This window comes from Podarcis bocagei (genome assembly GCF_964188305.1).
Source record: "Podarcis bocagei genome assembly, chromosome: 4".
NCBI lineage: Eukaryota > Metazoa > Chordata > Lepidosauria > Squamata > Lacertidae > Podarcis > Podarcis bocagei.
The window spans coordinates 26,271,817-26,297,616 of record NC_138128.1 but is presented as its reverse complement, the minus strand read 5'-3'; the positions used below and the strand labels follow the sequence as shown (position 1 = coordinate 26,297,616).

The window sequence follows — 25,800 nt, the reverse complement described above, 5'->3', positions numbered from 1 at the left end:
TTACACCCCTTCTGTGATGTATGTATGATGTTTCTGGGGGTGGTCTTGATCTACAGGGTGGCAATTTCAAAAGTCCATATAAGGCCTTGCGTGCCATTGTTCTCGGTTCCTCCTTTCCTGCGTGTGAGGGGAGCAACCTGTTGCAACAGATCAATAAAGATTAGGCTTACTAGCTGCTTTGCTTCTCAATATTCTCTGGTTGGCCTCTGTTATTTTCCCCTACCAATAAGGAACCTATGTAAGGACTCTATATCGGCTCTTGGATACCCCATAAGGGAAAAAGAGCAGATTTTTGTTTACAACATATGTATATACACACACTTTTTATATGTATAAAAAAGTGCGTGTGTCTGTCTGTCTCACACAAACATAAAAGCGTGTAACGGTAAAGGAGTCACTTATGGTTCATTTGGGCAGCATTCCTAATCCCATTTTGTTGGGACGACTAAACAACAACAACAAGCCCCATTGCCCCTTCACGGATCACTGCCTTGCCGTAGGTGAAGGGGCTTGAATAACTCAGAGAAGCTATGAACTATACTGAACAGGGCACCCAAGATGGACAGGTCATAGTGGAGAGTTTTGACCAAACGTGATCCACCTGGAGGAGGAACCGGCAAGCCATTCCAGTATCCCTGCCAAGAAAACTCCATGGACAAAGATTTGACCAAACTGCGGGAGGCAGTGGAAGACAGAAGTGCCTGGCATGCTTTGGTCCATGGGGTCACGAAGAGTCGGACACGACTAAACGACTAAACAACAACAAGCCCCATTGACCTCAACAGGGCAACACCGCTGGCCAGAATTGATTTGATCTCCTTTCTTGGTTGTTAGCTGTTTTGGGCACCAAAGGCATGGGCGTAGCCTGGAAGTGCCGGAGGGCAGCTCCGCCCCCCAATAAGTCAAGTAAATAAACAAAAATACATAACTAACTGACCAATCGCTTCGCAGAGCTCAGTTCTGTCTCTCTCCCCCCCCCCCCAGCATAAATTTTGGCTACGCCCATGACCAAAGGTGTTAAAATGTGAGATATAAATTTAAATAATACTGTAAACTGCAATTGGTTCGATGTAACTAACTTCTCCGTAAACACAGAAGAGTGGCGCGCGGGCAAATTTTAACCCTCTTTTGCTAAAACCATGCTGGTACTGCGTGTCTCTCGAGTTCTATCTTGCGTGTACAAAGCCTTTCCCACACTGCTGCTTAAGAGTCGTCTATTCACAAGTGCAGCCCGATCCCAGCTAAGTAACCGATGGAGCTGAAAAGCAAATATTCCTTGCAAGTATGTGCGCCTAGGGGCTCTGATCCTGCGGGTCTCGATGAAGAAAAGGGGGGGGGGGGTTTCTTCCAATGGTGCTTGTGTAAGATTGCGCTGCTTGGCACCAGAACCAGTGCTTTCCCCAGGTTTGGGACCCCGCACCTTTCTGCGTACGCGGACATTAACCACGGGTATAAATGGGCCTCCGCCCAGGGCCGCTGCACAGCGCTACGATGCTGCCTTTGTGGGAAGCCGTAGCAAGGATCGGGGGCGCGGCTGACGCCTCCTTCCAGCTGACCGACGTGGGGCGGTGCCTGCCGCGGAAGCTGCAGTTCTGCCAACAGCAGCGGCCGGAGGCGGAGAGGCGGCCTGGGCGATCGGGAGCCATGGTGCAGCTGTACAACTTGCACCCTTTCGGCTCGCAGCAAGTGGTGCCCGCCAAGCAGGAGCCGGCGCTCTTCTGCTGCGGCCGAGACACGCTGCTGGTGGCTTGTGCGCCGGGCGCCTGCAAGGTGGAGGTGTTCGCCGCCGGCCGGCCGGAGCTCTGCGAGCCCCTCGGCTCTTTCTGCACCCTGGGGCGGGTGCTGCGCATGGCGTACAGCGAAGTGGGTAAGTGTCAAGCTGGGCAAAGCGTCCGTGAAGAGGGCAGGATCTGCTTCGTTCGTTGTAGGCCAGCCCCTCTTCCTCTTTCTCCGGAAGAGCTCGAGGCTGCACGTGCAGGATCGTTTCCCCCGCCTCCCTAAGCCCATGCCAGTTTGTGCTCGCAACGATCCTGCGAGGTAGGATCGCCTAGTAAACCTTCGTGGACTAGATACGATTCTGTGCTGTTGCTTGTGTGGCGTGAGCATCCGATGACATTGCCGACTAATTCAAGAAGTGTACACATTTTATAATGCAAATGTAACTTCATTTGGAAATTCCCAAAGGTGTGCCCGTGTTAATCTCCAGCAAGATAAACAACAGTCCTTTGGCACCTTTTGAAGACTGAACAAATTCGTTATGGAGTACGCTTGCATGGACTACAATCTCTTGCGTATTTGCCACTCAGGGCAACAAATCAGATGAAGTTGCTCTTAAAGGTGACACCATACAGTGGTACCTCGGGTTAAGTACTTAATTCGTTCCGGAGGTCTGTTCTTAACCTGAAACTGTTCTTAACCTGAAGCACCACTTTAGCTAATGGGGCCTCCAGCTGCTGCCGCGCCTTCTGTTCTTAACCTGAGGTACTATTTCTGGGTTAGCAGAGTCTATAACCTGAAGCATATGTAACCTGAAACGTATGTAACCCGAGGTACCACTGTATTGCTATTTTTCACTTGGTAACTCCTCAGCTTATGTATGGTGTACATATTGATTCTGTGTTTCAAAAATGCTTCTGTTTTTTCCCTCCGCAGGAGACTACGTGGTCACCGTTGAGGAAAAAAACGAGAGCCTCTTCTTGCGAGCTTATGTAAACTGGAGATGCATGTCAACTGGGAACTCCCGCGTCTGTGTGCGGATGATAGGCCATAACCTGGAGGCATCCTATTCTGAAGCGTCTAAGAACCAAATTACAATTGTAGAATTGCCCCTTTCGGACCCCCCATTGTGTTTTTCCTGTTGTCCTTTAACTGGAGACCTGCTTGTTGGCTGTAAGAATAAATTGATCTTGTTCTCCCTGAAGCATCTTGTCAGGAGTCAGAATGTGACTGTGCTGGACTTCGAACGCTTGTTAATTTTGCACATTGATAACATCACTCCTTCAGAAGTTGTGTTTTGTGCTGGATATATAGCCATAACAACAGAACTAGAGGTCCTAATCCTTCACCTGGAAGCTGGTGTGGAAGCAGCAGGCAGCAGTAGACAGCAGGCCTGTGACTCTGTAGAGTCTGAAAGGTTGTTCAACAAAGGTTGGTACAGTACGGCACTTAAAATCTCCAGAGCAAGGCTTTGTAGTCCTTGACTTATGTTTGTTGGTGTTTTTAAAAAAAGTCTTTGGGATGGAAGCAGAGGCTGGACAAGCTGATAAAACGCTTCCTTCTGTGTAAAACTAGCCATCATGATAGTTGAGAAAAGATTTATTTTCAAAGGCACTGCAAGCTGTGGATAGTTAGAAAACACAAGAAGTTGAATTAATATTTTAAGGTTGGATCGAGAGCATGGAAGCTGCTATTGAATTTATGTGTAATGGCACATCACAAATCCTCTGGATCAAGTCTTTGCAGGTCAGCACAAACAAAACTTTAGTTCTCTCGATCCAGCCCAATGTTTGTGTATGTGTTTTAAAAAACCAAAAGAAAAACCAATCAGGTCATGCAAAAGAAAAAGTAAAATTGCACTTAACTTGAAATAGTTCCATCTTGGCATATGTTTATTATGCACAGATCAAAATGCTACAGTCTCTTTTCAGGCATGCTGAATCTTTTGAGAGCAGCAGGAACATTGGTTGCAAAAATTTGAATTTCCATTCATCTCAGTTGTTCGTTTTTTCGCCATCCGTGGTTAAAAATGCTTTTTAGGCTTTGCAATTCCAAATTCCTGAACTTGTTGTATAGTCCTAATTTTAATGCTTTCATGAATATGAACTTTTCTCCATACTGTTAGTTATACTGTAAGTAGCAGTTGTTTAAGTAAGGCTGCTTTTATTCTTAGGACACTGAGCATGTCATAAGTTCCTAACCATTCCCCCCCCCCCGGGTTGTAAACCTGATTCTTTGCTCCATTTATTAAAGGTGTAAAAGAAGAACCTGATTCAACTCCATTTGAGTCGGATGACTTTGTTATCTGTCAGCAGCCTGTGGAGCTCTTTGGGGAAGAAAGCAGGCAGTGTGGAATATCTGTTACTCTGGAGTCAACAGGCTTAGTCGGTGAAGAGTCAAACTTCCAGATGCAATATGTTCTGTACAGGTAGTCAATTTTATTTAAAAATTTAAACGAAGCCATATTTATCTATCTATCTCTATATCTAGATAGATAGATAGATAGATAGATAGATAGTTATTGTTGGCATCCATCTGTCTTGAGAGACGATGGAGTGTGGACTCTGGGGCGGAAGTCAAACCGCTACGTTAGCAACACCGAAGTGACCTTCATAGGCACAAGCCTGGGCAGAGTGTGTCACTGCCCAGACAAGACCCCCTCTCAGCCTCGTTGATGTGGTCCAAAGAAAAGCAGAGCAGTATATTTGGTACCAGTTTGGCTGCAGGACTTGCAAGAAAGAGGCATAACAAGCTGTCTTAAGGGCTCCATTCTGGATTTGTGTAGAGTTTACTCTTTAACATTTTCTTCTCCAGGATATATCTCCATGGCAGTGGAGATTTAGGATCAGAGTTTTCCTTCTCCTAGATGGGCTACATTCCCAGGTTGACAAGCCCCATCTGCCCCTTACTTCCCTCTACAGCATGTGCAGAAACTGCTTTCTTAACTATTAGTCCCACTATTGGATCCATATCCAATAGTACATATATAACTGTTAGATCATTGGTCATTGTTCCACTCTAGCTTAGAACAGAGACCAGTGAGACAGTTTGGACAATTACATTTTGACTTAATATGCTGAGAAATGAACAACTCTTTTCTCACTGAAACACAGCCTGTTCCTTTTTTTTTTTTTGCTTTGCATGAGGCATATTTAAACCAAGATGCCTTTAACCATACAGTCATACCTCTGGTTGCATTCGCTTCATGTTGCGGATATTTGGGTTGCGAACGCGGCAAACCCGGAAGTGTATATTTCTGGGTTTCGCCGCGCACGCACAGAAGTGATCTGCGTGCTTCACACATGCGCAGAAGAGATCTGCACGCTTTGCACATGCACAGAAGCGATCTATCTCGCACGCACAGTAGTGGCGCTCTACTTATGGACTTTTCTGGGTGCAAATGGATTGCGTACGTAAGTAGAGGTACCACTGTATATTCAATGTTTTGGTCCAACCGTGTAGCTATAGCTGTCATTTTGGCAAGCTCAGGGACAACTTGTCCCCTTGTCTTCAAGCTTAGAAAGTGGGACAGGACCATGGCAAGCAAAACAACCTTACATGAACTGGGCTGTACATGATGGAGCTGCATGTGGCAATAGAGATTATGTAGCCCAGCACCTTTGGCTCCCTAGGAGTTGTGCATATCATGCACACTTAGTAAGTGGGCTCAGTCATAGGACAATAGCCAGTTGTATCTCTGTTGGAGACCATTTTAGCTGTTGGATATTCATATTGTCGTCATTGCAACCTATTGCCTTGGTCCCATGGGTTTCTGTGTACTTGCCCATGCACTGAGATGCAAGTTTCTGCCTCACAGCAGTGCTTCAGAATATCCTTACAACATTCTGCCAGAAGTTTTGTGAGCAGCTCATGCCTATATGTTGGCTTGGAATTGTTTCACCCGCCATGTTTCTTTTTAGACGTTTTGCTCTAGACATATCCTCCTTTGCCTTCTCTGGCGACGATGCCAAGCTGCACTCTCTCCAGCTGCTGCCTGTGTATGTAACAGGTAGGTTTATGACATCTGCATTTCTTTGTGGGCATCCACCACAATCTTTCTGGGGGAAACGGCCAAGTAAAGCATTGGGAGCAAATGAAAACGGGAATATGGTTCACTGGGGAGCAGCCCCCCTCCCCCCCGAAAAAAACCCCATATTAATTATGCAAGGTGTGGGAAAGCTAGAGATTATGAATCTGGGTGTGAAATTTGTTTTTATATAAGTTGTCAATTTTTATTGTAGAATTGCTTTGAGCTCTTTCATGGGAGGTGACTTATAAATGAAATTAAAGGAATAAATAAAGGGGATTTCAATTAAATACATTCATTCAAAGCATAGCTCTCTAGAGTGTTTTACAGAACTTCTATGACATAAAAATCCTCTTCCTAAAAATCACATTGTCTTTAAATAACATTAGGAGTAATTTAATCACAAGAGTAGTAGCTGACTCTGATTAGATGTTTATATATAATCTTAAATGGCATAAATCTTTAAAAGTACATTATTTTGAATTTAGCTTTGAATGCCTAAATGTCAGAAGTAAAAGAGAGCTTTCTTCTGTATGGAATTAAGGATTGAATTTCCTTTATAAAATACTGGTATTATCTTAAAGTTTTCTCTTGGCTTTTAACACTTTTTATAATCTGCCGGTGCTTCACAACATTAATCATACTCTGAGTAGACTTTAGATCTATCACTGTCTCTTTTTCCTTTGCTTTTTTGTGGCGCTACTGTATGATCGAACAAGTCAGCATAGTCTATATTGCTGATGTATAAAGCAGGGGATGATGAAAATGGGACAGGAGGAGGGGGGCTTCTTGGATCTTATTGATGCTGGAATGGGTGTTAGGCAGGAAAGCAATTACATTGTAAGAAGAGTGTGCATTAGTAAAGGTAAAGGGACCCCTGACCATTAGGTCCAGTCGTGGCCGACTCTGGGGTTGTGGTGCTCATCTTGCTTTATTGGCCGAGGGAGCTGGCGTACAGCTTCCGGGTCATGTGGCCAGCATGACTAAGCCGCTTCTGGCGAACCAGAGCAGCGCACGGAAATGCCGTTTACCTATTTATCTACTTGCACTTTGATGTGCTTTTGAACTGCTAGGTTGGCAGGAGCAGGGACCGAGCAATGGGAGCTCACCCCGTTGCAGGGATTCGAACCACCAACCATCTGATCAGCAAGTCCTAGGCTCTGCGGTTTAACCCACAGCACCACCCACGTCCCTAGAGTGTGCATTAAATGTAGGCTAAAATTTAGTCAAATATTAAGTTTATAAATTTATTTATAGAAGAATTTATATACCACTAAGTCAGCAAACCTACCAAAGCTGTTTACAACAGTAAAAGGATAAAAAAAAACACACTTCATACTAAGGAGTAAGTGTAAGTGATGATTTCCTACGAATGCCAGCATTCCAACAGAGCACTGCCTCATAACCAAAATGGCTTAGGGTATCCCTCTTTATCCTTTGACAATTTGTCAGTAACCCCGAGAACTACTTGATCAAATCAAGAGTTAATAAACGTTCCCATTATTATTACGTTTTGGTTTGCTTTCACTCTTGCAGAATAATACTCTAGTTCAGGCATCCCCAAACTCAGCCCTCCAGATGTTTTGGGACTATAACTCCCATCATCCCTAGCTAAAAGGACCAAGTGGTCAGGGATGATGGGAATTGTAGTCCCAAAACATCTGGAGGGTCAAGTTTGGGGGTGCCTGCTCTAGTGCTTATAGGCTACAGAGTGAAATAGTTTTATCTCAGAATTCCTAACTCGAAAACAGAGACCCAAGTGAATGTAGCGTGGGCTGCTCTCTTCAATCACAGCTAAATATATTTCTAAAACATTCTGCAGGATGTCTGAGAGCTGATGCCTCCCTAAAGAAAGGGAGCCTGGGGAGTAATTGCTTTCTTCCTTTCATCTAGAGAATTCTGCAACAACTGGCAGAGCTGAACCAGCTAAGCGAGAACTGCTGAGTCTGTTCTGCTTTTTTTCTCTGCCTCACATTGGATACCTCTACACAGTGGGCAACTTAGTGGAGCTGATTTCCACCTACCAGTATTCAGAGAGATCCCAACAGGCGGTACTCACCCCGCAATTCCTACATGTTATCACAAGGTATTATAGCCATTGTTAAATTTAAATACTGCATTTTCCACACACAAAATTGTGCTCAAAGCAGTTTTTAAAAAAATCAGTTGAAATACAATAATAGCACAACACATTGTTGGCATTTGTCCATCTCGAGAAACAATGCAGTGTGCATCTGAGGGTGAAGCCAAACCACTGCGTTATCAGCGCCAAAGTGATCTCCCTGGGGCGCAAGCCTGGGCAGTGTTTGTGAGAATGTTCTGGGCTGGCCAGACACAAGGCCCTTCTCTTAGCCTTCCTGATGTGGTCCAAAGAAAAGGAGAGCAATACATTTGGCACCAGCTTGGCTGCAGTAGTTGCTGGAAGAAGGCACACAAGGTGCTTGGATAGGAACTCCACTCAGATTTGTTTACTCCTTTGCCTTCTCAAACATATCCCTAAAAGCAGCAGAGATTTAGGATCAGAGCTGTCATGCATAATGGGTGTTGTATCCATCACAGACCTGTTGAAATCAATGGGTTTAAGTTCAGTAAGCATCTAGATATTGCAGCATTGGCATGGGTACTTTATAACCACGGAGCGATGCAAAACCATCTATCCAATGGCTTTCTTTTTCTTCCCTAGCAACAACCTGCAGTGCTTTACTGTGAGATGCAGTGCAGCAGCAGCTCGTGATGAAGATCCATACATTGATACAACACTAAAAGTGAGTGGATTCAACCCTCAGATTGGCTCTTCATCCCCACAGGTCACATCTGCATCTTTGCAAAGCAGCGGCAAATGACTTGCAACAATCCTGAGTTTCCTTTTGTTTTAGTCCTTGTTGCTTCCATCTGGTCAGATAGTTTGGCAAGGGGATATTTTGCAGGAGTTGGGGATTACTGTCCTGTAGGCCTTAAGCCTAGGTTGGAGGACCCTGTTCACCTTTTCAGGTGCTGTTGGGCTCAACTCCCATCACCCACAGCCAGATAAACATGTGTGAAGGCATTGTAACAGTGGGATGTGGGTGGCGCTGTGGGTTGAACTACAGAGCCTAGGACTTGCCGATCAGAAGGTCGGCGGTTCAAATCCCCACGACGGGGTGAGCTCCCGTTGCTTGGTCCCTGCTCCTGCCAACCTAGCAGTTCGAAAGCACGTCAAAGTGCAAGTAGATAAATAGGTACCGCTCTGGCGGGAAGGTAAACGGCATTTCTGTGCGCTGCTCTGGTTCGCCAGAAGCGGCTTAGTCATGCTGGCCACATGACCCGGAAGCTGTACGCCGGCTCCCTCGGCCAATAAAGCGAGATGAGTGCACGACTCAACCTAATGGTTAGGGGTCCCTTTAAGAGTCACCAAATGAAAAGCAGGTATTAAAAACCTGTCTCAAATTTATGCTGGGCGGATTTCAGTAAACATACAGAGAAGCTTTACCTAGTTTTCTTCAGCACTCTGTTGGGACTAGAGGAGGAGATGGAAACCTTTCTCTTCCACTGAAGAGAATGGAGAAATTCTGAGCTGTTGCCAATTCCACGTTTCAGCATGTGAAAAAGATATGCAACTTACATACCTCTGTTAAACCTGTAGACCTTTAGTCCACATACCGCAGTGACTGAACCATGAAAGGGCTTATGTCAAATCAAATCAAAATAAGCTTTATTATACTAGCCAAAGGCCATGACAAAACCATACAAACTCTGTCAGGAAAAGTGGGGAGGGGGGACTTATATAACACTGTAACTATGTAAAAAGCAGAGCCACCGCCTGAACGCTCAAGATCATAAAATGCAGGTGCACATGTAGATTGAGAACTTCACACAGCATGCAATATTTTCCTATTTAGACCCCTGAATCTCCCTTACAGGGGGTTTATGTCCTTTTTTTATGTCAGTCAGCTTGGAAATGATCAGCATGCCACTCTGGACCCTGTAAGAAACTTGAACCTTTGATAAGCTTGCTCAAGATAACTAAAGAACCATTTCTTCACAGGCTTGCCCCCCTGTGTCCCTGGGTGTCTGTGCCTTGAGGATGCAGCTGTTTATAGGGCTGAAAGCTATTTCTCACTTCAAGAACCACGTCATAGTTTTGACAAAAGCAGAGACCGAAGACATTACGGAGAGAAAAAAGCCTTCAAGGAGACTCCTGTGAGTACGGTAGTTCATATGTTCAAACAGAGGCTAGCTTGGGACATGTCTGGTGGCATCAGTAGACGTGACGGGGGTACATGCACCCAACTTTACCCTATTGTAAACATTGTAAGCGTTACAATTGGGATGACATAAACATGTATGAAAGTGGATTTCAGGGACACCCTTTTCACTGTTCTTGTCACCTTTTGTATCTGTAGAAGCCCTCCATGCATCTTAGAGCCAGGATTTCTCAGGATCCTAAAATGCATGGAGATGCTTCATAGATGCAAAAGGCTCCCCCTTCAGACTTTGTCACCTTCCAACTCCAAGGAAGTCAGGGCTATCCCACTTGTCAGCCCCACCCTTAAAAAAAAAAGTTTACTTTAAACTAGTTTTAATGTCTCAAGAAGGCTCTTGATAGCATAAATACAGTGGTACCTCTGGATGCGAATGGAATCCGTTCCGGAGCCCCGTTCGCATCCTGAAGCGAACGCAACCCACGTCTGCACGTACGCGGGTAGCGATTTGCCGCTTCCGCGCATGCGTGTGATGTCATTTTGGGTGTCTGCGCATGTGCGAGTGGTGAAACCCGGAAGTAACGCGTTCCATTACTTCCGGGTCGCCGCCAAGCGTAACCTGAAAATGCTCAACCCGAAGCTACTTCAACCTGAGTCATGACTGTAACTGAAATACCTAAAAGACATAATTATGGGTACACGTGTATTTTAACAGCCAGTGTGGTATAGTGGTTTAGTGTGTTGGACTAGGGCCTGGGGGTGCCAGAGTTCAACTACCCTACTTTGCCATGAAGCTGACTGGGTCATCTTGGGCCAGTTACTACCTCTCAGCCTAACCTACCTCACAGGGTTGTTGGGTGTGTTAAACGAGGAGGGTGAGAACCATGTATACCACCTTGAACTCCTTGGAAGAAAAAGTGGGACATAAATGCAAAAACAAAGAAACATAGACTCAAGAGTTGGAAGGGACCTTGAGGGTCATCTGGTGCAGCCCTCTGCAATGGAGGAATCTCAACTAAAGCATCCATGGCAGGTGGCCGTCCAACCTCTGCTTCAAAACCACAATTGAAGGAGACTCCATAGCCTCTTACTGTCAGAAAGCTCTTCCTCATGTTTAGTAGGAATCGCCTTTCTTGTAACTTGAGTCTACGTCCTACTTCTTTCAGCTCCCGGAAGTCAGATAGCATCAAACCCAAGGTTTCTCCAGAATCTGAACCTGGCTGGAATTTATACATCGTGAACACAACTTCAACTCTCCTGCTTTACAGAGAAATGGTACTATACGCTGCTTTAGGGGTTTTTTATATATAGAAAATAGCATATTGTAACTTGAATGCGTTTGCTAACTTCACATAAGGTCTGCAAACGTTCCCCCCCCCTTATGGTGTGCCCTGTTTCTGCCCTAGGTAGAGTACAGCAAGACCTATGAAAATGTAAGAACGGAGAGTTGTATCCACCTTCTAAGTGAGGCTCACTTATTAGTCAGAGCAGCACTAATGGACCCTGATCTGAAGGAATCTGCAGAGAAGGAAGACCTCCTAGCAGCATTACAGGAAAGCTGTGCTCTCCTAGGAGACTGTTACAGCAGGTTTGAATTTCTTAGATGTCATATCCATAAATACTTACACTTGGATGACTCCTGATGTTTAAACATCTTTATATAATCTTCTTTCAGCCTTCATATATAAAACAAAGATGTATGCATGGAAAAGCAACAACGTGCTCTTTTTTTCCTGCTTCCATCAATGATGGACATGCAGTCTCTGCTTTCTGGCCCAGTCATAATTTACATAGGCTATAGATCAAAGCACTTCCATTGTCGGCTGCCTGCACTTCTGTAAAAGCAGGTGTGGTGAACCTTTGGCCTTCCAGATGTTCCTGAACTACAACTCCAATAATCACTGGCCATGCTTGCTGGGACTGATTGGAGTTGTAGTGCAATTTTGTTTTGACAAGCAGCTTTTACATACTCACTCCCAGTGAATGAAAGTGTAGCACTATTGTAATTTTGTTGGCTGCTTGCAGATGAATGGGATCATTAGCAGCTTTTCAGGGTCTACTGCATTGACACTATTCTGAAAAGGGGGGCGGGAATCCACCAAAGAATTGAGGGAATGAAGATTCCTTAGCTGCCATCCATCCATGCTCTTCATTGCTTGAAGAAGCGTGAAACAAGGTTTAATCCTGCAAATCTTGTTCCATATTTATTGGAGAGCTGCTTTGTGGTCTGTAGTGTACTGTTTGGATAATTCCAGTGTTTTCAACATTATGAAACTTCTCAGTTATTATATACAGGCGTGCCTTGTTTTTCGAACAGAATGCATTCCGGAAGTCCGCTTGACTTCTGAAACGTTTGGAAACCAAGGTGCAGCTTCCGATTGGCTTCCAATTGTGCAGGCATGCCGGAAACAATTGCAAAAGCCGCATCGGATGTTCGGCTTCCAAAAAAAGTTCGAAAACCGGAACACTCACTTCCAGGTTTCGATCATTCGGAAGCCAAAACATACAAGTACCAAGGTGTTTGACAACCAAGGTACGACTGTAGTTACCTTGGTATGTTTTGTTTGTTCCTTCCTTCCTCTACTCTATTCCAAACTTAAAAATGGAAAGGTAATGCTGGTGGTCAACAAAAGAGGTTTAAAGACTGTCTCAAGGCAAATCATAAAAAATGTAGTCTAAACACTGACAACTGGGAAACACTGGCCTACGAGCGCTCCAGTTGGAGAACAGCCTTTACCAAAGGTGCCATGGGCTTTAAAGACACTTGGACTCAGGACACAAGGGAGAAACGTGCTAAGAGGAAGGCACGCTTGGCAAATCCACACCGTGATCAACTCCCGCCCAGAAACCAATGTCCCCACTGTGGAAGGACATATAGATCCAGAATTGGGCTCCACAGTCACTTACGGACTCACTGTTAAACCGGTGTTTATGGAAGACAATCTTACTCAGCTACAAGTGATCGTAGAAGAAGAAGAAGAATGTTTTGTTTCTATTTGTTTGTTCACACAAAACAGCAACAGGTTCCTGTAACTCTTATTTGTTACTTTTTTTTAGAACCGCTCCTTGGTTTAATTCAGCAGCAGCTGGAGGGCCAAATGCCCCTTACACCTCTGTCATAGGGATCGTGTCCTACATGCGGAAGCAATACTCCATTGTGGGAACAGGTTGGCTTGCACAAAGTTGGATCTCACTTTGATAGTGGTCCTTCCTTGTGACTCTTCCTTGAACATTCCATGATGTATTCCCCCATCCAGGTTATTTCCTCCCCATCCATTAGGCTGTGCTTAGAAGTCATCTTGGTTTGGTTGCTACTCATTGAAAAAGATGAGCTAATATCAGCCTGTCAGTATTGGGAGTATAAACCTTACAAGTTGCAGACACAGCCTTAATCCTGAACATAACACTGAGACATGGCCTAATATGAAAAGCTTTTTATTGGAAGTATCTTGTTAATGCAAAGAGAGGGACTCTTCAGCTCTCTGGATGTTACTGGATGACAACTCATGTCATGCGAGGCGGAGTCCCAAAGGGAGCCAGGTTTTCCATCCCTATGCTGAAGTATTTCTGTTAAAATATATGACCCTTCATGTAGGTTTGTCGTGTTTAGTAGTTTCTGTACTTTCAGGTTTAACACCAAAGACTTCCACCTTGCTCTGCCTTACTACAAGATGTCTGGTCTGTCCGTGACAGATGTACTGAAGAGAGTAGACCCAACGTTTGAAGATAAAACTCATAAGTACGAAAAGGGGATTATTTTTTACTTGTATCATTCCCTTTGTGAAGACACAGACGAGGAGCTGAGTGAAGTAAGACTATGGTTCCTTTTGTTGTTGCTGTTTCTCTTTCTCTGTAGAAGATGGATTATTCTATGTTCATTTGTGACAGATCATTTGTGACCAACCTCCAGAATGTACCTTTTGATGTCATATCTGTATGCCACTTTTCTTTAAAGCAGCTCATAACCATTGATTGGGGAGAAAGCAAACAGTTCCATTAATGAAATTTCCTCTTGGCTTAGTCAATAAGCCTCTGGCTGGCTTGTCAAATGACTATCATGTGAATAACTTTCCTTTTATGAGAGTGAAAAGTATCCAAAAGTATAATGTGAGCCAGCCTTTGTAAAAGGAGCTGTTGTGAATCTCAGAAAGCTACACTGTTGCTTGCTTTTCTTTTATGAGATGTAAAAACTGTGTTGATATTTAGATCGATTTGGGGAAAGGTGTTACTGGTGGGGTATCTTCTTAATAAGAAGTTCCTTTTCTGGAAAAAAGAGGTGACTTGTTGTTTGTGCTTAGTTAAGTGGTATAATGCAGGTTGGAAGCTCTTTGCTCAAAATCTCTCTCCCTTGCACTGAGAGGCCTTAGGCTAGCCTCCCATCCTCAGTGGTCCTCTATATAAAATGGAATGATAATACAGTCGTAACTCAGAAGTCGAACGGAATCTGTTCCGGAAGTCCATTCGACTTCCAAAATGTTCAGAAACAAAGGCATGGCTTCCGATTGGCTGCAGGAAGTTCCTGCAGCCAATCAGAAGCCTCAGAACCTGCATCAGACATTCGGGTTCCAAAGAACGTTTGCAAACCGGAACACTCTCTTACAGGTTTGCGGCATTTGGGAGCCAAAGCGTTCAACTCGCAAGGCATTCAACTTCCGAAGTATGACTGTACTGTCCTGCTTTAACCATTATTGAGGAAATTATGCAAAGTTCTAGAAGCACTTAGAAAAAGCCGTATAACTATGTGAAACTTTAGCACGTTGCTATGCTAATTGGGATCTGGGGATGAATGAATACTACACACCTATAACTCCCTAGGATATACATCAGGGATAAGAAACCTGTGGTCCACCAGATATTGTTGGACTGCAACTTTCATCACCCCTGACCACTGACCATGCTGGAGGGCACACAGCAATTTGTGGAGGGCCACAGGCTGTACACGGTGGAAGTGGATTTGAAATGGATGTCCCAAACCAAGATGCTTGTGTGTGACCCTGAGATTACCTGCAACCTTCTCAGGAACGAAATAATGGCTTCAGCTGCTCTGCATTTAAAAACAAACAAACACTTGAAACAGATAAATTAGTACTTGTTCCCCTGGCACCCCTGATGATTTCTGGGCGAATTCATGGGTAGAAAGAGGCCTTGTATTAAAAACAAAGCACAGCTGTTGGTTTGCTTTTTAAAAACACGTATCTTTCATTTACCAGGAACTGGCAGCCAAGGTACTCCATATATTCCACCCTGCCGAGTCAAACCAAATACCCCAGGTACTCTGCAGCCCTTGCATGAGAAAAGTGTCTCCTGAGATAGCCATCGAATATCTGCAGAAAGTAGAAGAGGTTGTGCCGTCTGTTGTGGTGACGCTAACCAAAGCTTCTATGGCTCTGAAAATGGGAGACCGCGATGGATGTAAAAGTGAGCTGGACAGCTACGCGGAGGTACACCCTGCTGGCTATGTATCAACATTTGTGTCAAGGTTGTTGTCTTCCGTACCGTTATGTGCAGTGGGAGTGAGCAGAGAACCAGGGTTGTTGCGAATGTTCTGTTTCACCTTCAGATATACTAGGGGTGGCCAACTCCCAAGAGACTGCGATCTACTCACAGAGTTAAAAACTGGGGGTTCAGGTCAAAGTTGTTGGGAGCCAAAGTAGTTGGGGGGAGCCAGTGATTCACGAACTACTATACGACATGCTTCTAGGTGGCACGGGGTTGTGCATGCCTTGCTTCTCATGCATTCAGGGTTTTTTGCAGCATCCAGTCCATGTCATTGGCATCAAAATGGCAGTCCTATATCTCTACCCATCCACCCAATTTAATTCAGATTTTCTCTTTTATTGGCAAAATCCAATAATATATATTTTTTAAAGCAACAGCAACACCACCTGTTGCCAGTGGCATTTGCAATATCTCAGCAACCCATTAGCTACAGACTAGGAGCAACTACCGTTGGTTGTAGTTATCTGAAGCTTTTTTCCATGTGGACACGTGAACTTGTTCCCTGCTTTGGGGGAGAACAGAAAGTCAGCAGTAGAGCAGGTTTTATATGCAGGGGGTTCCAGCTTCAATTCCCAGCATCTTCATTTTGTTTTGTTTTTAAAGTGGAGCTAGTAGGTGATAGAGCGAAAAGCCGTTCCTGGGATCTGCTTCCTTTCAGAGCAAACATTTCGGGGCTGAATAGGCCAGTGAACTGACTGCAGTATAAGGCACCTTCCTGTGTTCTTGCTTGTGGCATTTGGGAAGGTGGAAGTGGTTAACATTAACTTCTGCTCTCCATTTGCTTGAATGGCAGGGATTTGGAGCCAATGGCTCTATGGTCCTTTCCACATCTATGTGTCCTTTTGGGACATGTGAACAGAGAGAAGGGAATGTGGCAAAGAAAGTAGACTAGTGGAGGCAGGGAAAATAGGCCTAGTGTTTATGGACAATTTGGTAGAAGATAGTCATTGTGGATCAACAGCATCTTTCTCTTACACAGGTATATGCATGCATTCCCCCTTCTCCTTAATCCAGTGTTCCTCAAACTTTGGTTCCTGCTAGCTAGGGATGATGGGAGTTGTAGTCCAACAACAGTGGGGGAAACCCAAATTTGAGAAACACTGCCTTAATCCCTCAGTTTCCTTGCATATTAAGTCAGTGTGTAGGAAGACAATTCAGAATTGATACATGTTTGTAATCCCATTTCCTATAATATTGTAGTGGCACCTCTCATATCCTGATCTGTTTTCACCTTCCCTTTGCATATAATTCTCCTCTGCATTATTGTGGCGTGATTCTAGTGTGTGGAACTCAAGGTTCTCTTCCTGTCTCATGACCGCTCCTGACGTTTTAGGACACGGGTAGGCAAACTAAAGCCAGGGGGCCAGATCCAGCCCAATCGCCTTCTAAATCGGGCCCACAGACGGTCTGGGAATCAGCATGTTTTTACATGAGTAGAATGTGTCCTTTTATTTAAAATGCATCTCTGGGTTATTTGTGGGGCCTGTCTGGTGATTTTACATGAGTAGAATGTGTGCTTTTATTTAAAATGCATCTCTGGGTGATTTGTGGGGCAAACAAATTCATTCATTTCCCCCCAAAAAATATAGTCCGGCCCCACACAAGGTCTGAGGGATAGTGGGCCGGCCCCCTGCTGAAAAAGTTAGCTGACCCGTGTTTTAGGAGAATAGTGCACCTATTTCCAGAGTTACCTGAAAGTTACAGGTAATAGGCTTCCTGCTAAACGACAAGGAACTGGCCCTGGGATCTTCCTCACCTTCCTCCTCTGAAATGGGAACTGTTTCCCACTGGGGATTATTAGTTAACCGTTATATTTGCACCAAGCTGTAAGTGGGAGAAACCAGCTTTTATTTCCTGGCTTCAGTGAGAGTCTAATTGGCTGTAAAGGTAAAGGTACCCCTGCCCGAACGGGCCAGTCTTGACAGACTCTGGGGTTTGTGCGCCCATCTCACTTTATCGGCCGTGGGCCAGCGCTGTCCGGAGACACTTCCGGGTCACGTGGCCAGCGTGACAAAGCTGCATCTGGCGAGCCAGCGCAGCACACGGAATGCCGTTTACCTTCCCGCTGGTAAGCGGTACCTATTTATCTACTTGCACCCAGGGGTGCTTTCAAACTGCTAGGTTGGCAGGCGCTGGGACCGAGCAGCGGGAGCGCACCCCGCCGCGGGGATTCGAACCGCCGACCTTTCGATCGGCAAGTCCTAGGCGCTGAGGCTTTTACCCACAGCGCCACCCGCGTCCCTGCTGTACGAGTTCTTAATATTGCTGCCAATGCAACAGTTAACCACAGTTAGACAACTTGTGCTCTGTAGGAGGGGGGCGGGGAGGACAAGGGAACATGCAGTCCTGTTGATTCCTCCTATGAGTAAGCCATCAAGAACATTATCTCTGCCCTGGTCTGTAGAGATGGGTAGGATTTAAATGTTCACCTTTGCCTTGGGCTGTGTTTGTACCAGAGCTCAAAAAAGTGAAACTGAATCAGCCCTCTTTCAGAGTAGAGTGGGGAGGAATGCCAACATCTAAATCTTCTCTCACCTTTTTTGTTGTTGTTTTTTGGTCTGCAGATGATGCTGGTGTGTGGTTTTATTGTGGAGCCGAGACTCCTGAGACAGCTAATTAAAGGGCAAGTTGTCCCGACTGAGCTTGCGGTTTATCTTAGGGAGACGAGGCCTGGATTCCTTGTGGCTTCAGTGTTGGCTTTACACGAGAATAGCAAAATTGAGCTGGAAGAAGCAGACGCATACATCAAGGTTTGACATTTAGCTTTTATTAATAGTTTGTTTATTTGGAACTTCCGGAGCAGTCTGTGTCCCATCATTAAACAAAGGAAGGACAAACTGAAACTTCAGTTCCCATCTGTGGGAAGAAAGTTAGAGTCAGACTTCTCATACAGCTCCATAAACAGCAAGAGGAGAGTACAGTGGTACCTCAGGTTAAGTACTTAATTCGTTCCGGAGGTCCGTTCTTAACCTGAAACTGTTCTTAAACTGAAGCACCACTTTGGCTAATGGGGCCTCCTGCTGCCACTGCACCGCCTCCGTACGATTTCTGTTCTCATCCTGAAGCAAAGTTCTTAACCTGAGGTAATATTTCTGAGTTAGCGGAGTCTGTAACCTGAAGCGTATGTAACTCTAGGTACCACTGTATAGTAAATTCAACAGCTCCCTTCCTCTTTGTTGGCTATGGGGCATAACCAAAGCAGCTGTTGTTGTTGATGATGATAATAATAAAAATTAATAAATAATTTATTATTTATACCCCGCCGATCTGGCTGGGTTTCCCCAGCCACTCTGGGTGGCTTCCAACCGAATATTAAAAACACAACACAGCACAAACATTAAAAAACTTCCCTAAACAGGGCTGCCTTCAGATGTCTTTTAAAAGTAAGATAGTTGCTTATTGCCTTGACATCTGGGGGGGCTGGGGGGGTGTTCCACAGGGTGGGTGCCACTGCCGAGAAGGCCCTATGCCTGGTTCCCTGTAACCTCACTTCTCTCAGGGAGGGAACCGCCGGAAGGCCCTCGGAGCTGGACCTCAGTGTCCGGGCTGAACGATGGGGGTGATTCTCTTGGGTACATCATTTTTTTGCATTGCACCCACACATTGAATACTGATGCATCTGGAGATGTCTCCCCCGCTTAACGTTTCTGATTATCCCTCCTTGCTTAAAGGATATTTGCTTAAATGACTGCTCCCCACATTAAATGGGGGGTGCCCTTTGCAGCCCCCTGGACCCTTTGCGGCACCATTAGCATAGGCTTGGCTTCGTCTTCCCCAGGTGGGATACCTGGAGGTCTCCGCCTACCTCAGCCAGTTGCCCAATCCCGCCTGGGGAGGCGTTGCCAAGGTGATCAGGCCAAGGTAGGGGGAGGGACCACCCTGCCCACACAATAGGGGGAGAATCTTACCTGGGAATCCTCAGTTAGCTCTGCATCAAATCGGCTACATTTTGTGTTTGTGTGTGAGTGGCTCTTTCCCTTAATATTTCGGAAGAACAGATGCTGAGTGCTGAGGAGGAAGATGCCATCCCCCAGCTCTTAGTGGACTTCTGGGAAGCCCTTCTTGTTGCATGCAGTCAGAAAGAAGTGGTTCAAGAGTTGCATTTCAAACTTGCTGAGCAGTATATTTGGCGGCTCTCCAGGAAGCAGTTGCCCCATACTAAGCCGCTGAAAACCACTGAAGATCTGGTAAACAGAGTTTGTACCCTACTCTCGTGTGTGTGTGTGTGTGTGAGGAGGGCTGCACCGAGGAAGAATGGCGGGAGCCACTCCCACCTCCTGATCCGGATCCTGAATCTTCCCAGGAGCAGGAGGACAGTATAGATTTGGAACAGTTTGCAGAGGGGCATAGTTCAGAAGGCAGAAGCTGGGAAATATTGGATGGGGAACAACTAGCAGAAGAAACACTAGAAGAGAGCAAGAGTTAACAGATTCACAGTCTCTGGATAGTACCTACACATACACACACCCTTCCCCAAAGTCACGGAGAGCTCAGAAAGTGTCAGAAAAGAAAGCACAGAGGCTACAAGCTCAGATTACAAGATGTAGGAGTGATGTAGATTAATAGGGACGGAAGAGGGAGCGACCCTTAATTGGGAGCACCGCCATTCTGGGAAGATGCTTTCTTTAGTTCTTCGCTGTGTTTATTAAAGAAACTAACTGGTAAGAATTCCCTTTTGTTTGATCTGCTCATTTACAGCCACGGGGGAGGAAGCTAATTCCCTGAAGCCTGACAGTATGTATGTGTACAAACACGTTTGAATGGAACTGCATCAGTTTGGTTCTAGATGAATTGGAGACTTTTATAATATCGGGGGGGGGATAATTCTTTCAGGAGTACTACATATTTCAAAACAAATGACTTACAACCGTAATTTAGTCTACAAATAAACTGGGAGTGTGCTTTTGTTTTCACCCCCTAAAATGAGGAAATCTTAAATGAGGACTTGGAAATTAGACATAAAAATACTTAGAATTCTAATGGCTTTTTCTTATTTATTTTTGCACTTGTTCAGATAAATTCCTGTGGTCATTATGGACTTATTTTTCCTTGGGTTACGTTCATGATGTCATTAATTCCTCCTTCTGACCAGAAGGCTTCTGATGACCTTTCAAAATTACAGGTATAAAATGTTTTCCCTCTCCTGCATCTATTCTTTCCTATAGCCCTATAGGGTAAATAACATGGTGCAGAGCTGTAGCTATGTGGGGGCTAGATGGGATTTATTGCCCCAGGTGAAGCCTCCAGAGGGGTGCCATTGAGACTCTCAGTGCGTGTGTGTGCTTGCTTGCTTGCTTGCACAAATGCACATGGTGTGTGTGCCAAACTGGGTCTTTGACCTGGGTGAATTAAAGCCTAGTTTCACCCCTGCATGATGCTTTCCAGATGTTGTGGGCTGCCATTCTCATCACCCTCAGCCAGCATGACCAAAGATCAGGAGCTGTATGAGTTGTAGTTCAAAACATCTGGAAGACACCCCACAGCAACCCTGGGCCCTAGCCTCTGTAGGTTAAAAACCACCTGTTGTTTGATCTCCTTTAAGGTGTGTGCAGGAACATGGTTTATTTTAAAGAGATGCAGTACACAAGGCTTTAGCTAGCTTAAAAGACGGAGAAGCTGTGGTGCTCAATATGCAGCCAGTTTCCAACTCCCGTCAGCTCCAGCCAGCATGGCAATTGGTCAGGAGTGATGGAACTTACAGTCAAACCATATCCGGAAAAATAAAATAAAAAAATTCCTTCCAGTAGCACCTTAAAGACCAACTAAGTTAGTTCTTGGTATGAGCTTTCGTGTGCATGCACACTTCTTCAGATACCAAGTATCTGAAGAAGTGTGCATGCACACGAAAGCTCATATCAAGAACTAACTTAGTTGGTCTTTAAGGTGCTACTGGAAGGAATTTTTTTATTTTGACTATGGCAGACCAACACGGCTACCTATCTGTAACCATATCCGGAAAGTCACAGGTTCCCCATTCCCGTCCTAGGCTTTTCTGAACCATTTCTTCAGCCTTGAAGACACTGGGGCTGAATAGAAGACCCACTGCCTACAGTTAGACTGAATGCCTTGAATGCACGTCTCAGGTCAGGCCGGAAATATCCCAATACGCAACAGAGGCATTGTTCGTTCAAAGCAAGAATGACTCCAAAAAAGGAATGGGCATACAAGTGAGGATAGCAAACATGGGTCTTAATCTAAATAAGGCAATTAAAAATTGCATTTGCTTCCGTTTTCCCTGGCTCACCTGGTCTGCCAAGCTGTTCTTAATGATGAAAACATTGGGGGTGAGAGGTTTTTTTTTTTTAATTTTAAAAATGGTTGGTGTCTTCCAGTCCATGCCTACATTGGTATGGCTTGGTTTTTTCATTGTGTCTTAAATTCTAGAGGTAATGTTTCTGCCCCCACCCTTCAGTCTCTCTTATGTAGTCCATACTTCAATATACCTTCCATTCTGCCACTGCTGGAGGCCCTTCCAGAAGAAACTCTTCCTGGCCTGAGCATCCACATTCTTTGCGATACTCGGTTAGGGCAGTATGAGAGATCCATTGACAAACTTCTGGAAAGATGCCCTCAAGCCGTCATACCCTACGCCCAACATGAATTGAAGCATGAATGTCGGGTGAGCTTTATTTATTACCTTCATTCAGTCTTAGCTCTGTTTTTTTTTCTCTCCTTTAAACCCATGAACAAAAAAAAAGCACTGCTAGAAAATCATACAAGTATTTGTACTGCTAACCTTTCCTTAACCAGATCAGCTTTCCATGCATTTGTTAAACGTGATTAACATAGCACAATTATTCAATACTTTGTTCAGGCATTCTTTTAAAAAACGCTCACAGTTGAAATGTACTTCAGTGGAGGAGTTTGGATTTGATATCCCGCTTTATCACTACCTGAAGGAGTCTCAAAGCGGCTAACATTCTCCTTTCCCTTCCTCCCCCACAACAAACACTCTGTGAGGTGAGCGGGGCTGAGAGACTTCAGAGAAGTGTGACTAGCCCAAGGTCACCCAGCAGCTGCATCTGGAGGAAGCGAACCCGGTTCCCCAGATTACGAGACTACCGCTCTTAACCACTACACCACACTGGCTCTTGTGTGAAATGCTTGTGAAGTGCTTGTGTGAAATGCTCACAAGGCTTGCTTTATTCTGCTGGATATAGAAAACTGGTGTTCTTTCGAGAAGACACACCTTGGAGGCTGTTTGTTGCTTTCCTGCTACGGTTTCCTCAGCTGCCTTTTCACCATCACACTTGGTGTTACAAAGCTTCTGCTGTCCTGAAATGTCATGTACGTTCTGATGGCGTGTACATTGTTATTGATGAGCATTGCTCCATCCACCATATAGTGATCCCATTAGTGCACAAATATAAAGCATGGTTAAACGCTGCGTTGCCAACATTCAGCAAGTCTAAGCAAAGCTTTGGGCTTGTGTATTGAACACACATTAGGGACGCGGGTGGCGCTGTGGGTAAAACCTCAGTGCCTAGGACTTGCTGATCGTATGGTCGGCAGTTCGAATCCCCGCGGCGGGGTGAGCTCCCGTCTTTCGGTCCCAGCTCCTGCCCACCTAGCAGTTTGAAAGCACTCTTAAGTGCAAGTAGATAAATAGGGACCGCTTTATAGCAGGAAGCTAAACGGCGTTTCCGTGTGCTGCGCCGGTGCTGGCTCGCCAGAGCAGCTTCGTCACGCTGGCCACGTGACCCGGAAGTGTCTTTGGACGGCACCGGCTCACGGCCTCTAGAGCGAGATGAGCACGCAACCCTAGAGTCGGACACGACTGGCCTGTACGGGCAGGGGTACCTTTACCTTACCTATTGAACACACACATATACATACATACATACATACATGTATACATGGTCCCCTGTGGAGATGGTAATCTGGAAAGAGTGGCTCATGTTCTCCTGTCCTGTCCCCTTAATAAAGATCTGAGGAATGAGATCATTACCCCACTCTTACTTACCATCCCAGGCCGCCCATCTGAGGCCACATTGTTCTTTCTTTTATCAGATCAAAATGATCAGACAACAGCAAAGGTTGCTAGGTTTATTGAGGGTGCAGTGAGATTAAGGGGCACGATCTGAACGATAATCTTGGTCATTTGATTGCCCTTTTTACCCATTGCTGTCTTTTTAATTTGTATGTATTTTATTTGTATATATTGCTTGTTTTATGTTGCTATGGCCGTTGGCTAATGCGAATAAAGTTTATCTTATCTTATCATGTATACATGAGGACTTTTACAAAGCTTAGTTTCTCTTTTATTAAATCTTGGATTAGCATTTGCATTCAAGCAAGGGAGCGTAGTTATAAAACTCTGGCCAGTCTCATAATAAGCCAGCTCACACCATGGGTTGTGAAGCTCAGTTGTATAACCGTTGCTGCAATTCATGATCCTAATGTGTACAATGTGCTAAACTGAGATTCCTAAAATGCAAGGCCAAACATGGTAGAAGTCCTCCTGGAGAGCAAGTCCAACACTTGGACTTGTTTGCATTGTGCTAAACCGTGGTTTGGTGTTACTTGCAAATACAGCTGTTATGTAAGTTACACCGATGTAATATTGTGGAAGTCAAGATTGTGTTGGGGTGCTAAATTGTGTGTGTGTGTGTGTGAGAGAGAGAGAGAGAGAGACAGAGAGAGAGACAGAGAGAGAGAATGAGAAAAAGCTTCTAGTCTGCAAAGAAAAGCTTCAAATACAGTGGTGCCCCGCAAGACGAATGCCTCACAAGACGGAAAACTCGCTAGACGAAAGAGTTTTCCGTTTTGGAGGTGCTTCGCAAAACGAATTTCCTATGGGCTTGCTTCGCAAGACGACAATGTCTTGCGAGTTCCTGCTGGTTTTTCCCCCCCCCTTTTTCTAAGCCGCTTATCAGCTGATCCGATCAGCAGATAAGCCGCTAAAAGCCGCTAATAGCGCTAATCCGCTAATCCTTCAATGGGCTTGCTTCGCAAGACGAAAAAACTGCTAGACGAAGAGAATCACAGAACGGATTCTTTTCGTCTTGCGAGGCACCACTGTATAATTTGAAAGTTATAGGCAATGCTTGCTTAAATCTGACACTTAGGAGTGGGGCAGCATTTTCAATGTCTTTCTTTCTTTCCCCTGTAACAGTGGAAGGGAACGCATTGTATAAAGTATATATAATTTTGTATGATTTCTGCAGGTCACAGAATGCAGCTTTCCTTGGCACTGTTAGGCATTTTATCACTTCTTTCATCTCGGCTTGTACTTTGCCCTGAATTCTTAGTATCACAAGAGGGAGCCATTGCTCTTGTTTGTTGATAAGTTTAAGAAGAACCCTGACAAGCTATACTTCACAGATATAAGAGTGACAAATATAAATATATATTGTATTTAAAGGTGCTCCTTTAAGACAGAAAGTGTGTGTGTGTGTTAAGAAACAAAGAGGTTGTATTCCATTAGGAACATCATAGCACTCTTGATATTTTTTCCCTCTCTCCTTGGGTCTTGCTTAGGCTCTGTGGTGGAACAAACTCCTTCCTGAGCTCTGTAAACGAATCAGAGATCCTGGAGACAACTATTCTGTACTCCTGTCATCCCTAACAGGTAAAGAAATGTGCTTCTTGTCAGTTTGTGGATGTGCAGAGTCTTTGCAGTGTGGGTTTTTTTTTAAGCTTTTAGATGCATAGATGGCTGCCATGGGGGGGGGCGGAGCTTTTAATGACTATATTAAAGAACTGGATTCAGAGCAGATGCTAAGTGAGCTCATTTCTGCACCAATCGCAACACTTTCAAGGCTAAACATAATTAGGCAAAGTAAGAATTGATGGCTAAAGAGGATCTTGTTTAAACATGGTGTATCTTCCCTGCCCAGAAACGTTATCTGTCATTGCCATGGAACTGGAATTGAGGGACTTCCTTAATGTCTTACCAGAGGATGGGAACGCAGCATTCTTCCTGCCACATCTGCTTCAGTGCAGCAGAAGGAAACTAGTGACCTAAGCACAAGAAAGAAGGGCTGGGTGATCTCTGAGAAACGTTTTGCAAGAGAAAGTACTCAAATGGACGAAAGCTCACTCTGCAACTATAAATTCAATACTGTAGATATGAGGGGCCTTTAGCATTTCCCTATGTGCGTGAGAAGATTGGTTGACACATTAAAATATAAATATTGGCACATTAAAGTAAGGCTGTGTGTGCAATTTTTAAGATTTTGCCTACTTCAGCTGTGGCCTGAAATCCTATCCTAACCATCTCACTCCCCTTTCTTGTGATAGTTTTATGATGCTAAACACTGGTGTTATAAGTGAGCTAGACATATACTATGTGGAGAAAGTTGGGCTAAATGCCAGTACATTCCAAGGATAGCTTTACTATGAGTATAATTCAGTTTTATTCTCCTTATAATCACC

The 25,800-nt window shown here is 44.7% G+C and overlaps 1 protein-coding gene across 2 annotated transcripts; it reads left to right on the top strand.

The window, feature by feature from the left end:
• Positions 1-1,571: 1,571 nt before the first annotated feature.
• On the top strand, positions 1,572-25,572 carry HPS3 (HPS3 biogenesis of lysosomal organelles complex 2 subunit 1). 2 transcript variants are annotated; one of them, XM_081190050.1, is made up of 17 exons: positions 1,577-1,867; positions 2,653-3,147; positions 3,970-4,144; positions 5,637-5,725; positions 7,637-7,829; positions 8,427-8,508; positions 9,768-9,922; positions 11,091-11,199; positions 11,331-11,512; positions 13,553-13,733; positions 15,135-15,365; positions 17,988-18,173; positions 19,422-19,610; positions 20,438-20,545; positions 21,836-22,042; positions 24,904-24,994; positions 25,263-25,572. In XM_081190050.1, exons 1-17 carry the CDS (start codon positions 1,645-1,647, stop codon positions 25,388-25,390), a joined length of 3,024 nt encoding a protein of 1,007 aa, XP_081046176.1. In that variant the 5' UTR covers positions 1,577-1,644; the 3' UTR covers positions 25,391-25,572. The 2 variants fall into 2 exon arrangements, with proteins under 2 accessions (XP_081046177.1, XP_081046176.1); XM_081190051.1 differs by lacking the exons at positions 21,836-22,042; positions 24,904-24,994; positions 25,263-25,572 and adding an exon at positions 21,410-21,827 and having other exon boundaries at positions 1,572-1,867.
• The last annotated feature ends 228 nt before the right edge of the window (positions 25,573-25,800 follow it).